Source organism: Artibeus jamaicensis, unplaced genomic scaffold, assembly GCF_021234435.1.
Source record: "Artibeus jamaicensis isolate MK-2021 breed Jamaican fruit bat unplaced genomic scaffold, CSHL_Jam_final scaffold_369, whole genome shotgun sequence".
Classification (NCBI taxonomy): Eukaryota; Metazoa; Chordata; class Mammalia; order Chiroptera; family Phyllostomidae; genus Artibeus; species Artibeus jamaicensis.
In genome coordinates, this window is record NW_026522042.1 from 25,266,625 (window position 1) to 25,282,841 (window position 16,217).

General features: G+C 48.9%; 1 protein-coding gene across 5 annotated transcripts in view; it reads right to left on the reverse strand.

Moving 5' to 3' along the window:
• Positions 1 to 14,363, reverse strand: part of TRIO (trio Rho guanine nucleotide exchange factor) — a 322,877-nt gene extending 308,514 nt beyond the window's left edge. For 4 of the 5 annotated variants that reach the window (XM_053657329.1, XM_053657327.1, XM_053657331.1 and 1 more), the window contains exon 1: positions 13,721 to 14,363. In XM_053657329.1, the coding sequence (XP_053513304.1) occupies positions 13,721 to 13,877 (157 nt within the window). In that variant the 5' untranslated portion in view covers positions 13,878 to 14,363. Of the gene's footprint in view, positions 1 to 12,661; positions 12,953 to 13,720 lie in introns of those variants that run through there. The other variant, XM_053657330.1, reaches the window with a different exon arrangement.
• Positions 14,364 to 16,217: the final 1,854 nt, after the last annotated feature.

Sequence of the window (16,217 nt, forward strand, 5' to 3'; positions counted from 1 at the left end):
CTCAGAACGTCGACAACCCAAGACACTCCCCAAAGGGCCTGGCTTATTAAGTCATTCCCACTTTCTCGCCTCATGACCTTTTAACTCTCCAAGTTTTCCAAACATAAAAAAGCCTTTTCCCTATAAAATACTAATAAGAAAATCAGGATTCTTCTTTCTTGCTAAAAAGTCTAGTTGTAGGAAGGGCTTCTAGAAGTAGAGGCCAAATTTTCCAGAACATGACCTCGCAGGCATGAGGACACTTCCGGAAATTACAGAACACAATATGTATGATGTTTAGACTTTCTCCCCACTCCTGGGCCTGTGTTCTACGTCACTCTGAATACAGAAAAACACCAAACAGCAAACACTCATTTTGCCTGTAACACACGATCAGCACTCACTGATCCATGACTTCCAGAACAGAGTGCACGCACACTTCCCAGAAAGCCCACACCATTGCAGACAGCTGTCTTAAACTCACTGCAGCTGGTTTCTGGGAAGAAACATGTAGTCAATGAAAGGCAGCGAGCAAGAGTCTCTCCCGCCATGACTCACGACTGACTCCAGCAGCAACTCTGCTCCGTCCCCCCTCACAGAATGTAACGGCTTCCTGAGAAAGACCTTCCCACCCTCCTGGTCCCACACCACACACCCACTTCTTCCCATCCCCCAGCCCTTCACACAGTCTTACTACCTCACCGCTGGCCTTTTCTCCCTCTCTCCCAGAAACTAACCCATGCAGCAGGTGAAGATGACTAACTTGGCCACGACAGGTGTGGTCGTTATGAGCTGCACTTATTAGGAATTCATCTTTCTTTTGTGGCAACCCCTTCTTTTTCAAATGTGAGCATCAGCACCACCAGCAAGTGAGCTGCTGATGGTGTCTGGCAGCTCTTCTCTCAAACACGCCTCTGGACAGTGCCCACACGTTACTTCATCTGTGTTCTCGGGATGACTGACTGACGGGCACTGAGATGAACAGAAGCTGACCACTAACTGCTGACTTGAATAGTTTAAACTGGAAGGTGTAGGTTCGTCTACCACAGTGGCATGGGTTAGCATTTTGAAATGACTTTCTGCATATACTAGGATTGAGTAACTCCATAAAGATACTGAGGATAAAGGGAGCCTTTGCTGTCAAAAAAGGAGATTACAAATATAGAAAAGGGAAGACTAAAATGCACCCAGTGATGCTGAACTGGAATTGAAGGCAGAAGTATAAACTCATGGGTTTGATTATAAATAGATAAGTGAAGCAAGAGATATGTATTCATATATGAGAATATGTATACTCATGTGCATATATATATGTGCATGCATGTACACACACACCACACTTCCTCGCTCTGTCCCCTGAGAGGTTCTAAAAGCAACGGCACCTCAACAGCCATGAGCCCAGATCGTGTTTCTAAATACTGTTCTGTGTTCATGAACAGGGCTCCTTGGAGAAGTGGCTGATTCCGGGGCTGGGGCAAGAGAAGTACAACATAAACCTAGAACGCCTTATGTGTCAGAACATAAGACAAGACTCAGAAAATGATGGGGGCAGGTCGCAAAAGATAAAGGAACGAGGCTGAAAGGACTCTCACTGGCCAAATCATGAACAATTTGAACATCAAACTAAATAATGATAGCAAAGAACTATAACCTATTGAGGAAGGTAAGAATCCATGAGGACAGACATATACCAGTGCGTACGTACAAGGAAAAGCTCCTCCTTATGGGAGAGAGCCAGCAAAATATAGAAGAAATGATGAAGTTAAAAGAAACACCATTGTGCAACCATCATGGCCACAGATTCAGGCAAAAATCATCAATGGATGCTACTAATAAAACCCAACAAATAAAAGTCAGGAAAGATCCCGGATTTCACGCAGTCTCAAATTATCTACCCACAAAACACTAATTACCAGGGGAAAACAGAGTGGAGAAACCTGGTAATCACCACCTGAACCGAATGACTTAAGCGGACTCCCCACAGCGGGACAGCTGACGACTCTGTCCCTGCCAGGGTGTCCCAGGCAGGACAAAGCCCTCCCGCAGAAATGCACAGCAGAAGGCGTCACGAGGGCTCCTGCAGCCCAGACCGAGGGATGGTCTCCAACAGAACTGACTGTAACCTTCGAAAATATTAAGGTAACAAGACAGACTGACTGGAAAAAATGTTCCAAGTTAAAGAAAGCCAGAGACAACCATTAAACACAATATTGATCCTGGATAGAATCCTGAACCACAAATATTAATTGCCAAAGGATGTTTCTGGAACAATTGGTAAAGCTGTATTACAGTCAGTGGATTTAGACAGCAATATTATAGCAAAATTAATTCCTGATTTGGATCATTATTGAAGGGGGTGTCCTTGCGCCTAGAAAATACGTATCAAACCACCATTTAGCTGTAAAGGCAGCGTCGTCGCCTTTGCAACTTACTCTCAAATGGCTCAGAAACAAAACAATATGCAAATTATCTGCAATGCACACACATATATGGACACATGTGTGTGTGTGTGTGTGTGCATGTGTGTGTGTGTACTCCAGTTTAGGAGGGCGGGGTGGGGTAACCACCGCAGTGAACAGTCACACCTGGGAGATCTGAGTCGGAGTCCCAGCTCCTTCGACCACGAGTTGTGACTTTTCACAACAAACTCACCTCCCCCCCAAAAAAGAAAAAAACCAACAACCAACAATGAAGACAGGGATCAACACAACAGCCAAAACTCATACGGTGAAATCCGAATTAGACTAAAGTAATATGAACTTGAGCTTAAGTCAAAAGCAACACAATTTCACATTCAACAGCAGGCCCATCCCATTTTAACCCAGAAACTTAAAAAGCAAGAATTAACCAGACAAAAAAAAACACCTCGAAACATAGAAACTCCTTGAACAAACTAGGAGAAAACAAAAAGTATAACTTTTTAGAATGTGATAAACCTTCCAGTTGTATGGTGTCAGCATCTCAACCACCCTCGGACTAAACCACAGAAGGGCCAGGCAGGTGAGGACTTCCTCAGAGACACACAGCAGACCACGTCCCCGTGGGGCGGGGGAGGGGGGGGGACCTGCGTGAGCATCCCATAAACAAGCTACCGTGGTGAGAGGGGCTGGATGGGTTGTGACACGCAAAAATGCACCCCACAGAAGGAAAAACCTAGAACACAGGCCCAGGAATTCTCTCGCTGAAAGAAAACAGTGAAAAATAACTCCATTCCCCATGACCACACATGGTCATCTACATTTCGATAAATAACATCAAAGCAATGAGTGGCTGCAACAAATAGCTACATAGAACCCAGGAGTTGCCACACCCACCTTATAAAACTGTCCCCAAAAGAGTAGCTTAGCAGACTACACCCTCTCCCCACCCCACCCCCAACGTGTTCCCTTCCTAGAAGAGAAAAGAAGCCCTGGCAATCCTTATAATGTGTCACACACAGCAATGGCTGCAAAACCTCCCTCCCTGGCTAGCCTCTCCAGTCTGTCCCAGATTTCCCTCCGCCAACCTCGCTGGCCACAGAGACTTCCTATCCAGCACTTCAGTCCAAGTTCACAGGCCAGGGCAGCAAGGACCCACACACACTTCCACCAGGACTCCTCCAGAGACTTGAGGGGACAGGGGGATGGAGACGCCAGGGAAGTTCACATGGCCACATGCCTCAAATAGATAGCTGGGGTTACTAGGGTTATTTATGTAAAATGGAACATCAGTTTTAATTAGCTGAGAAGAGGAAAGGCATAGAGATGAAATTATAGGGCCTGGACCAACATGAGAAAAAGGCTTGCTATACCCTGGAATCTTCCACTCAACTTTTGTTTGGTGTGAGACTTGTAAATTATAGCTTCAATCCTCAACACACAAAGATATACGTATCCACTTTTAAAGATTTGAAAATTACAACACAGGGCCTTGTGGGACGCTGAGGGTCATTCTTACTGTCCCTCCATCAGGGCGGGAAGGGTGTCAGCGCACTGAGGTCTGGCAGCCTTGGGTTTACATTCCAGCTCAGGCCCACACAACAGTGCAGCCTCGGGCAGGTCATTCTGCCTCCCCAGAGGCCGGAATCTTCATTGTAGTGCACCACAGCATCCCCCTGCTGAGAGCAGAGATTTGGTTTTGTATGAGAAAACGTACCTAAAACACCTGCATGTAGGCATTCAGGGTCCTAGGCACTCAGATGGTAGCAAGCGGTGGCAGTAGCCAGACAACAGTTAAGAGAGACTTTGCCAGGTTTTCTTGGAATACAGAATTGGCATTAATGGCATTTGGAGAAAACAGACATATTTTACATGTCATCCTATGACCTTACGAATAGGCATTTGTTTGTTTTCTGCACGTGCTTATTTTACTCCCTTCTGCAGCGTAAGTCCGAAGGTGTTCTCTGGTGTCCCCCTGGTGTTGGGGGGCCTCGTCTCTCCCTGGGAGCGGCTGTGAAAGACTTAGACTAGAGCAAGAGTGGGGAGATCATGGGAGGCCAGCATCCTAGTCTCTCCCCAAAGGCCCCATATCCACACTGCAAGTTGTCACAGAAAATTTACAGGGATCCCCTCTCAGTCCTGCACAAAGATTACAGTCCAAGGTTTCCAGCAATTTGGTTCAGGGACCAGGTCCTATCTCACAAACAGGCTGAACTCTGCAGAAGGGAGACAGGACCTAACGCACAATTGCCGTGGGAGAGGAGAAAAATGCTCGACAATAAATCCCGCAAATTTTGCATCTCATGGACTACAGTTACACACTGGGGAAGAAAGAGGTGAGCAGACCAGCCAACAAACCGCTGAAACTTAATGCCTCTCCCATGAAGCCTCCCCCATGAGAAGCCGCTCTTGCACAGACAGCCTATCAGGGGACATTTGGTCTGAACCGTCACAGGGAGGAAATATATGGCCTGGAAACCACCAAATTAGCACTGGTTCTCCAGGCTCCTGAACCCAAGATATATAGGACAAGTGCAACACAATGTAGATGAAGGTGAAACAACTCTAAATAAAAGTGGGAAACGTATCCTGCTTCTATGCATTCTGGAACTTTGAGCTATTAATGGTCCCCTGCACATCGCCTATCATCACTAAGGTACTAACCAGAAAGGGCAGTGAGGGATGGGAGTTCTCATAATCACGAATTTTGTAAAACAAAGCTGCCAATGAACAAGAAACATCTATCCATTTAGTATGGGACCAATGAGGAATTTATTCCAGTTATTTGGGAGCCAAGATATTAAGACACTTAAACATTAAATATTTTATTGTGTGAGACTAGTTAAGTAGAAATATTTATAACAACATTCTAATCAAACTACTTTTTCCCAATAAGTGTCGATACCTTCAGAATAAATAATAGAGGTATGGTAATTTTTTGGCCCTTATCATTTAGCAATAAAACTAAAACTGATCAGGCTATCCAAATACTAACAAAATTGTTATTCCCGCTGATCCTACCAAGTTGTCATGCAGAGTAAGGACTAACTGAGCTAGGAGTGTCCTCCCACAGGCCTGCAGAAGCGGGTGAAAAACAGGAGCAAGACAGGGACCCTTGAAGATGTGGATCCAGGTGAGAAAAGGAAGTGATGCAAAAGGAATAAAAGACGGAAAGTGTGTGTGTGTGTGTGTGTGTGTGTGTGTGTGTGGCTTTGACCAACCTTATAGTCATTTCATATGCATAATATCCAAATTAAATTATTTTGCCTGAAAGCATACACGTCATTTATACTGTCACTTCTTATTAGGAGACATGGGTCCCTTTAAAATGGATTTCAAATCCCACAACCTCTTCATAATAGCTCAGCTACTGCAGACTGTGGTAACTATCCAACGGTTTCCAGAGGCGTTATGTACACAGCTGTACCTGGAGGAAATCTAATTGTTACCATCCTACATTTTTTTTCTGAAATTCTACTGAAGCAAATTCTAGAAAGTTTGATGTGTGTACTCTGCCAGTTATTTCTGCTAATTCTTCAACAAAATTTAACAGAGATGAAGTGTAAAATAAAACACAATTCCAATATTAGTCTCTGATATGTTCATCCATTCCATCTTGTATTGAGACCACCTATTCCACAGAACTCCAGTGAGGTGTTTTGTGACCCTTCCAGTAACCATACACACACCTACGCACAGGTGCAGGGCGGGGTGAGGAAGACAGCAAGAAACACTATATAAAAATATTCAAGGATTGTACTTTTAAATTTGCATTGTGTTTTTCTCAAGTTCAAGACTAGCTGTATTTTATGGTTATGAATGTTAAGCGAGGGGACTACCACTTTATGAATTCACTCATTAACCATCAATCCTGGGGAGCAGGTACTAATGCAGGAGCACCCCCCAAACTGCCAAAGGAAACCTGCCCCTAGAAATTCCTTCTTAACAGCAGGAATGTTGAGGCATTGCAGGCCATCCTGCACATACTGTTCTTTTTCTATCTTCTTCTGTCTGGACAGCAGCAAAACTCACTTGAGTCAAAAATTTTAAACCAGGAAAAGTGGTGACTATTTGCATCTAAAGATAGTTTTGTTTTTAAGTCTGCAGACTTGACTTACATGCCATATGGATTCCCCAAGTTAACACTTCTTACAGAACCCATGAAAAGGATCTTTATTTTGCCACAACTATCTTTAAAGTCTCCCCGACGACCCGTAGAAGTTGCAGGAAGTTTGGTCCCACATGGGGCAGTCTGAGTGACCATTACTATCTTTCAAATCAACAGAAAATCTTTCCAAAACAGCTCAGCTTTGTTCCACTTGACCTAGAGAAATAACTTACATTGGAGTTGGTTTTATTGGTATCTTGTGGGGGTTTTGTGTTTCCCTGATTGCTAGTAAGACTGAATATTTACTCTTCGGGCACCTGTACTTCTCTGAATTGTCTGTGCTCCTGTTTCTCTTTGAGACTGTCTAACAGATTTGAAGGAGCCCTTTTTATTATGTACATGTCTGTCTGGTTTGTAATAAATGTTTACTCCTCACTTGCTGTTAGCCTTCTTTTAACGTTAGGTTTAAAATTAACGTATAGTAAAACCTGATCTTTGGGAAGGCAAGGCAGTAAAGTTCTGTGAATTTTGATACATATCACCACCACAACCAGGATGAAAAAAGAAACAAAAAAACAAAAAGCAGCTCCATCATCTCCCGAAAGGCCCCTCATACTGCCCCTTTGTATTCGCAGCCTCACTACCCCTAACTCCTGGCACTCAACCAATCTGTTCTCTCCCTGCAGTCCTGTCTTTTAGAGAATACCACCTAAGTGGAATCATATAGTATGTAGCCTTTTGACTGCCTTCCTTCAATCAGCAGTAATTGAATGGATGTAACCATTTATCAGTTCACAGCTACATTGTTTCAATGCTAACAACTCCAGCCCCTCCCAGCAGCAGGTTAGTTAATAAAGGACCTCTTTTCTGGAACTGAGGGGTCCACATGGCTGCCCACACCCTGCAGAAACGCCTCCTAAGGAGAAACCAAATGCAATGCATCACTGTCCAAATAGGACTACACACTGTAATGATAATAAATAAGAAGAAGCAGCAGCAGCAGCCACCACTGCCAGATTAACTCACAACACGGACACCATTAACTCAAAGTACCCTAGACCTAGCATCTATTCTATGTGTTGACTAATGTTTTCATTAAAGCTTTCCGTCAGTGTAATTGCTAGTGTGTACTAATTTATGAGACATCCCGAATAGGGTAATGCTTCCAAAATACAAGATTTGCTCTACAGATGACTTCACAATCCTTCCCAACCAGACAGGAGTCGATACGTGGCTAATCAAAACAGTAACCTAAAACTCAAGTATATGTTTTCACCAAAACGAGGTTCTACCTTTCCACAGCACTTCTGGCATTGGGTCACATCTCACAGGGTCACTGTGCAGAAACCCATGAGGCTGCATTCTCCTTCCTGCAGTTCAACAACCTCAGCCTCTTGGTTGAGAAGTTCGTACTCTTGCTCTGGACACAGACCTTTCCCAGAGGGCAGGTGATTCATAATTTGAGTTTCAAAGGGTTTCCTTATGTGGAAAGGAAACACAAAAGAGGAAGTCAGGGTAACAACTATCCGGTAAGCAAACAGAGTGCTTTCAATAGTGAGTGAGAAGTGCAAAAGGGTGTGTGCGTGTGTGTGTGTATATACACATACATACATATATACACATACATACCCGCTAATCATGAAACACAACACAGGCACCTGATTTTCCATCAACAATGCTGTCTGTACATAAGGGTTAATAATGTCAAAAGGTTGGGAGACTACACTGGAAATATGAGCCAGATGTCTGCTTCCTCTTTATGACTGGTAGAGGTGGCAGATAATTGAGGTCCAGTGGGGACTGGGCACCTCAGCGAGCAAGCAGGCAGAGGCTCTGAAAGGCAACACCTCCAGCACAGGCACAGGAGGCCCTGGACGGAAGGAGAGGGCAGAGGGCCAGGCAGCAGAAAGCAAGGCAGTGCAGGGAGGGCCTGGTCTCATTCCTGTCTCTCTGCTCCTATTTCACTTCTTTGCCCTCAGTTCAGAGGTATAGGAAGAGAAATTCCAGAATGACTCCAGCTGAATCATCACCAGCCAAAATTACTAAGTGCAAGGGACACTGAGAAGATGCCTGGTCCATCCTCACACCCACACCCTCTGTTCTGCTGAACCCTCCGTCGGTAGAGTCTGGGGTAGGGCAAGAGTGAGGGCTCGAGGCACATCCTGTTCACTGCCCACCACCAGCTCAAACAGGGCTGAGGAGCACGGAGAAGACAAAAAGACAGTGTCTCCGTCCACAAGACAAATAACGCAGTCACTCCGTCAGTGCCCCCAGTCTACTCAGCTGAACACTTGGTCGGGAAAGAAATGAGAAGGGACGTCAGCACGTGCCACCAGCTTCCACCAGAACAGCACTATTCTCACTCCGGCCCTGCACTGTCCGCAGAGTCGCTGCTGTTCCTGCCAGTGGCGCTACTAAAACTCTGTCAAGACAACGCACTTAGGGAAATAAAAACCAATTCATTATAGAACTGAGGAGGGATGCAGGGGGTGTTCAGACTGCTCCTTATATTACAGTAAAGCACAATCCATCCCTATCAATGTAAGTGATTTCACTGGGGAGTAAAGTGTGGCTATTGATTAAGAACTTGACTTTACTCTGGAATTCTGCCAAGAACATGAGATAAAATTTTATTTTCTCAGTAGGGGAGTCAAGTACATAAACTTAAAACGAGTATCACATACAGCCGATTTAGATGACAGCTTCAAACACATCTTTCACTCTTCATTAAAAACATACCCCAAATTTATCATAATATTTAAAAGGTCTAAAAAGACCATCTTAATCACCTGTTTTTAATGCACATTTGAAGAACATATGTAAACTACACACTTCATTTTCAACAGAACCTTTGCCTTCAGTTAAGTCTTAGTTAATCATTCAAATGGTTAAAATGGCTACATTTAAACCTTCATTTGAATCTGGGATAGTCAAACTGCAAAGGAGATACAGTATCACAGGTCAATTAGTCAGTTGCAAGGTATCAATGAAAAGTTTCTGTCAATGACTGTTTTACTGCTCTTTGATTTCTTGAAAGTCACTTACAGGATTATTTTTTTAGCTGTCTCTTTGCTTTCTCTAAAACTGTGCCACCGAAACACAAGATACCAACATTCACTGTCAAATTACATTCCCTTCAGCTTCCCTTTTCAAAACACTGGGAGTAAGGAGGGCTGACTCCATACTATAATAATTGTTACTGGTGCTCACAAAGACCAAAGCTGCCAGGCTGCAAAGGCACACAGAGCAGCCTGGCCAGCTTGAAGGCCAGCTACTTACGTGGTGTTAGCAGCATAAACATGAAGAGACTCTTCCTTTGATCTTCCATGAGGAAACCATCGTATCAAAACGTGGAAAGATACGCGTGTGGCTCCCTCCCTAAGAACCAGACCCACTTTCCTTCCCATCGTCCATCGCAAAGAGAAGGGCTGCTGCCAGGAGCCCCGAGTTCGATTTAATGATGGAAAACAACCAGCACGATGGGCCGCGACACTTCAGAAAAACCACAAGCCTTTCTTCTTTGCACGTTCCTTTAATGCCAACCTAAAACATGGCAGGCAAGTTAAAAATACTGCATTTATGTAAGCACCCACACATGCACACACACTTGCAAGGTTAAATAGAGAGCTCTGAAAGAATAATTTATTGCCACAAGAACAGAGCCCCAAAATAGATTGGCAATAAAAGTGATTGGTCCCAGTGGGTTTGAGAACTAATGTAAGCGGAGTCCCGGCCGTGAAAGGCATCCAGGAAAGAGCGCCCCCGCCAGGGGCGCTTCCCCGCCCTGACCTTACCTCTAATGGGAGACCCATTCTGAGCAAGCCATTCAGGCTGCCTGAAAGATATCTGTGAATTAAAAATGATATTCAATAATAAAAACCTGTGCTGGCTCACCTCTGTGGTGTTGTGTGGGGGGGGGGTTGTTTTGTTTTGTTTTGGTTTGGTTTTGCTTTGAAATCTGCTTTATCTTTTTGGTGCTGAGCTCTGTGCAGAAGAAAAAAGTAAGGTCTGAAATCCACTAACACGTGCAGAAAATCTCAGCTGCCCTTTAACACACCATAACCACATTTTTCATCTCAATTCAACACTAACTGACCTGCCTGCTAGTGCCAGATCTATAAAAGGGGAGTCAGGGTTGTCCAAATGAAGGGGAAGTTTCTGGGCCAAGGACCTGAATGGAGAATGAAATGACAGCATATGAGGTGAGACCTGGAAGAAGGTGGACACTGGGTGTATCGGGCAGGCAAGCAGAGGGGAAAGGCAATCACGGCTCTGAAGACTCGCTCTACCCAACAAAAAGCAGAGAACAGCCATTAGGTACTAGGGGCTCAGAGGGAACCACATGATATGAGAGGGTGAAACAGCCCTGAGCCATCTCCCCACACTCAACTCCAGACCTTGGCAGGGGGCACAGCCCCTGCTTAAGCACTTCCAGTGATGGAGAAATCTGATGGCAGCCCATTCCAATTGTTTAAAAGTCCTATTAAACTATAAAGTCTTTCCCCTTCTTTCATCCAATTATGGGTACCAGTTTTCAATGTGTGACTACAAAGATAAAATGTAATGCAGCGCAGACAAGGAATATAAAGAAGGGAAGAAAATAAGGTGGCCAAGCACACAGTTCAGGGCTGAGAAATGAAAGGAACAATGAGCAGAAACACTGTGTGTAGGCACACTGGCAGTCTTAGGTACCAGGCTCAAAAACACCCTGGGAAAACGTCCACACCTGGAAATGTCCACCACAGTCGATGGCAACCAGTTCTCTGTCTCTCCACATCTTAGGCAAGAATGTCACATTTTACCAATGGACTGACCTCCCCATTCAGCCAGCCACATTCAATCAAAGCTGCCCAGAAGGCTCTTTGATTGAAGCCTTCTGAAGAAGGCTCTGAGCCGTTCTACCAGCTGAGCTCCCCACCCGGCTCTTCCTGCTTCATCTGTCCAGACCAAACCCCCTCCCCACCTCCAGCAATCCAACTGAATGGTCCCTCTCTACCCTCTGCTAGACTTCACTGCCCTAGATGCTGGAGCCAAGATCTAGGTCAGGAATCCAGAGCTGCCCAAAGGAGGGAGAAGCACTTTTAAAAGACATTCCAGACTACCCCTGGGACGGGTCGGCGCAACTGCTGCCTACTGAAAATCTGCTCTAGCTCCTGACTCCAAGTCAAAGAACTAAAGGGATGGTTTGTCAAATCATTTTGGAGGGTAAAAGAATGGAGCAAACCACTGCGCAGCACTGTCTGTTTCTGGCCCAAAGTGAACACCAGCAGGAGCCAGGGCTTGGGGGCGAGCATGGGCCTAGGCATGGCCACCGGCAGATTTATGTCCCCACATGAACCCCGAGGAGCACCACACTGACACGGAGCAAGTTGACTGTGGGTGTCCAGTCCAACCTGCTGCCTGTGGGGGCTCTTACGAACATGAAGTGATTTCTCTAACGCGTATAACGAAGACGTGAGAAAGCCTGGTCTCGCAGGCACCATAAATTCTGGCTGCAGAGCACAAGAGGCTTTCTGAGGAGAGCTGAACTCTGCACAGAATCTATTATTTTGTGACAGGTGGTAGAGTCAGAGAGAAGACAGGCTAGATTTTAGCTTCAGGGCATGAAGGGAAGACGACCCAGTTCTGCTATTAAGAAGTAAGAAGGGACTGCTCAATCGGCTACCTGCACAAAAAGAAAAAGGCTTTCGTTCCGAGCTCATGTTTTCTTAGACCTTTACTTTCTTCAGGGACCTCATGGGGAAAGGGAGCACCGAGGACTATATTAACCCCAAAATGACACTGTTGAGTCGGCATATGTCACGCCCAGCCACAACCGAACTGTTCAATTGACTCGAACATAACCCCGCCTGGCAAAGACCAAGCAATCAACGGGGAAGACAGTACTAGAACAGGACCTACTGTTACTAACTTCTGCCTCTGACCATCGCTCTCCCGCTGAAAACCGCTCTGTGTGACCCGGATTACCAAAGTGATCTCACCGAATCCAGGGACTGTATTTTGAAAAAGGCCACAGAGAAACAGAGCAGCCAACCTCTGGCGCGCGCCCCAGGGCAAGCCGCTCCCCCAGCTGCCGGGGCCAAACTGTCCCGCCGGGGCCGCCACCAGCACCCCACACGCCCTGCGCACCCCGCCCGGCCGCCCGCCCGGCCCGGACCTGGCCCGCCCTCCTCCGCTCTCCAGCGTCGAGCCGGTGTCCTCCCCGCCCGGCGCCTGGCCCGCCGGGCACTGCGCTTCAGGCTGCAGGTCCCGAAGCGGCGGCCGCCAGCTTCTCCGCCGCCGCCCGGGCGCGGGAGCAGACAGGACTGGGAGTCGGGATGCGGGCCCGGCTCGCGCGGGATCTGGGCCCGGAGAGAGGAGGCGTCGCCGCTGGGGGCCGGGGGACGCCCTGTCACGCCCCCCGCGCCTCCTCCGGATCGCAAAGCACGCCTCTCCCGCGGCCACCCCCTCCTCGCCGGAGAGACACCTGGCACTGCCTCCACCTCCAAGCCACCCAGGCAGTGCCCCAGGAGCTCACGCCCCGCGCCTCCCCCAAGGCCACCACGTTCCCAGACGTCCCTCCAGGGCCGCCCCCGGAGACCATCCTTCACCGGCCTCCCGGCCGACCGAGCTTCTCGGCCGCCTCCCTCCACCCCCGGGCAGCGTCTGCCAGGGCTGCCCCGTTTCACAGAAGTGTAGACCGAGGCCGGGGAGGTGACAGGCTAGAGGGCCGAGCTAAGAAACCTGGATGCTAAGGAGGTGGAAGAAGGGCCAGGTACAAATCGGCCACAGAGACCAGCCCAAATGAGCCGAGAGCCCGTTTTTCTGGGCCCGGGCCCGCCGCCCCCGTCCGCCCGGCCTCCGGGACTGGAGCCTCCGCCCTCGCCACCCCCACCGCCCCCTCCTCGGCCCTCCAGAGAAAGAAACAAAGAACCGGCGCGGCAACCTATAGAGCTGTGGTCGCCGGAGTCAGGAGACCGGGAGGTTTTACTCTGGAACCGGGGCGGGCGCGAGAAAGAACGAGTCGGCGGCGTCCAGGCGGAGGCGCGGCGCGCAGGGCGGCGCGGGTAGCGGGACCCGCTGCTGCGGGTCCAGGAGCCCCGGTGAGGGGCGCAGTGGCCGGGCGAGAGCGCGCCGGGCCCGACGGGCTTGTGAGCGCCGGGCGCGCCGGGGCCCCCGAGCCGCGCCTCCCGGAGGTGTCGGCCGAGCGCACCGACCGCGCCGCAGTTGCACTCACCGGATCGGAAGAAGGCCGCGATGTCGGCCAGGTCCTTGGCCGCCTCCTCGGCCCCCTCGCCGGCGCCGCCCCCGCAGCCCGAGCCCGCCGCGCTGGCTGAGGCGGCGGGGCTGGAGGACGCGGCGGGGGCGGCGGCGCCGCCGCTGCTGCCGCTCATGGCTGCGGCGGCGGCCGCGCCCGGCTCGGGCCCCGCGCCCCTAGCGCTGCGCGCCGCCCGCTCCGCGCCGGGCCTGGCGGAGCTGAGCGCCCTGCTGCCCGCACCCGGCGCGCGGACGCAGAGCCCCGGGGCGGCGGCGGGCGGCGGCGGCTCGGCCCGCGGAGCGCGCCCACATAGACGAGGACGCCGCCCGGGAGCCGCGAGCTGGCCGCGGGGCGGGGGCGCGGAGCCACGGCCTCGGCCGCGCCGGCCGGAGCGCGGGCAGCGGCGCGCGCCGCGCGAGACACGCAGTGGCGAGGGCTGGGGCCCGGGGCCGGCGGGAGCTCCGCGATCACGGACGCGGGGGGCAGCCGCGAGCCTCCATCTTGATTTCAAATGGGGAAGGAAGGAGGGGGAGGGGGGAAATCACGGCCGAGGGAACCCGGGTGAAAGGAAAAGGGAGAGCAGGGAAAGGAGAGGAAGGGAAAAAAGAGGGGCTTCGGCAATTTCCGGCGAACCTCGTCTCGGGCCGAGCGTGCTCCGTGGGCGGGCGGGGCCTGGCGGTGGGCGGGGCCTGGCGGGAGGGGCGGGGCCTCGCCCGGCGGCCGGGCGCAGGGAGAACCGGTGGGCAGTTGCCGGAGCGTTCAGCCTGGCTCCTTTGGCTCACACCCTGCAACTCCGACCCGTGGGGGAGCGGGAGCGCTCAGGCCGCCGGGGCAGATCTTTCCGGGCCCGGCGTTGAGTACCCCACCGGGCGCTCCCTCCCGCACCGCCAGCACAGTCCTCCCAGCGCTTGAATTGTTTATTTCTAATCTCGCCTGCGAGGTCGGTGGCTTGGGCACGGGGCTGGCACTAGCCTGTAATCGGTACTCCGGTACTCCGTAATAGTTGATGAATGAAGAAACAGATCGTGAAAAGAGGTTCGCTATTCCAGTCCGGAGTGAGGCAAGCCCCTGGACTCCCGGGGGAAGTCTCCTCCTCTGTAAAATGAGATTCTGACTCACACAACCAAAATGCAGAGAATGGGGAAGGCGGTGGGACTGGGAAGACCAAAGGAAATGAGGGGTAGGTGTCATCCAGCTTTAGGGACTATCCGTGTGAAACCAGCACTTGAGAAATATTCAAACACAAAATTTGTTCTACCCAGCAAAGCTTTCATTTAGAATGGAAGGGCAGATAAAGTGCTTCTCAGATAAGATCAAATTCAAGGAGTTCATCATCACCAAGCCCTTATTATATGAAATGTTAAAGGGACTTACCTAAGAAAAAGAAGATACAAAAGATGAACAGTGAAAGGACAGCAAATTCACAGTTATTAACAACCATACCTAAAATAAAAGCAAACAAAGAGGATAGCTAGATCAGGAGCAGAACCATAGAAATGAAGATCACATGGAGGGTTAGCAACAGGGGAGTGGGAGAAGGAGAAGGGGGAAAAAGGTACAGAAAATAAGTAGCATAGATGGTAGGTAGAAAATAGATAGGGGGAGGGCAAGAATAGTATGGGAAATATAAAATGTAAAGAACTTGAGACACGTGGTCATAAACTAAAGGGGGGAACAGTGGGGGAGGGGGTGTGGTGGAGGGGAATGAAGGGGGAATAGAAAAACTGTAATGGCATAATCAATAAAATATATATATTTTTAAAAAACCCTAAGCGGTGACGACAAGAAAACTGATAAAAAGGATGGTGTCAGAGTTTAAAGGATCCAACACTGCAGAAAACAAAGAGAAACAGCAACAAGATTCATTTTTTTAAAAACTGGATGATTAGCCCTGGCTGGTGTGGCTTAGTGGATTGAGCACGGGCTTGTGAACCAGAAGATTATGGTTCGATTCCCTGTCAGGGCGCATGCCTGGGTTGCAGGCCAGTTCCCAGCAGGGGATGCACCAGAAGCAACCATACATTGATTCTCCTTCTCTCCTTCCCTTCCCTTCTAAAGATAAATAAATTTTAAAAATTTAAATAAATAAATAACTGGATGATTAAACTACTATAATGTTTATACTGGGAATGAAGGAACGAATGCCAGGTGGATGGTGGATACCAGGTTTCCCACTGTTAGAGAGGGAGGTTACAGATGTGCAAGGGGAGGAAGCCAGAATGATCCATGTGGCACTGCATTAACTTTGGGGACATCAGTATGAATTCATGTTTAGTTTATTATAGATACGGATGGATACATAACTTACAGATATGAATATATACATCCATTAGTACCCATACATAGATTTCCCTGCTCTGTCAGCTAAGTGGTCTTTAAAAAAACAACACTCCTGTAGCAGTGAGCATGTCTGGCACTCAGATGTTGTTTTAAACACCATTCTCCAATGAAAGGAACAAGGTCTCTTGGGGAAAAT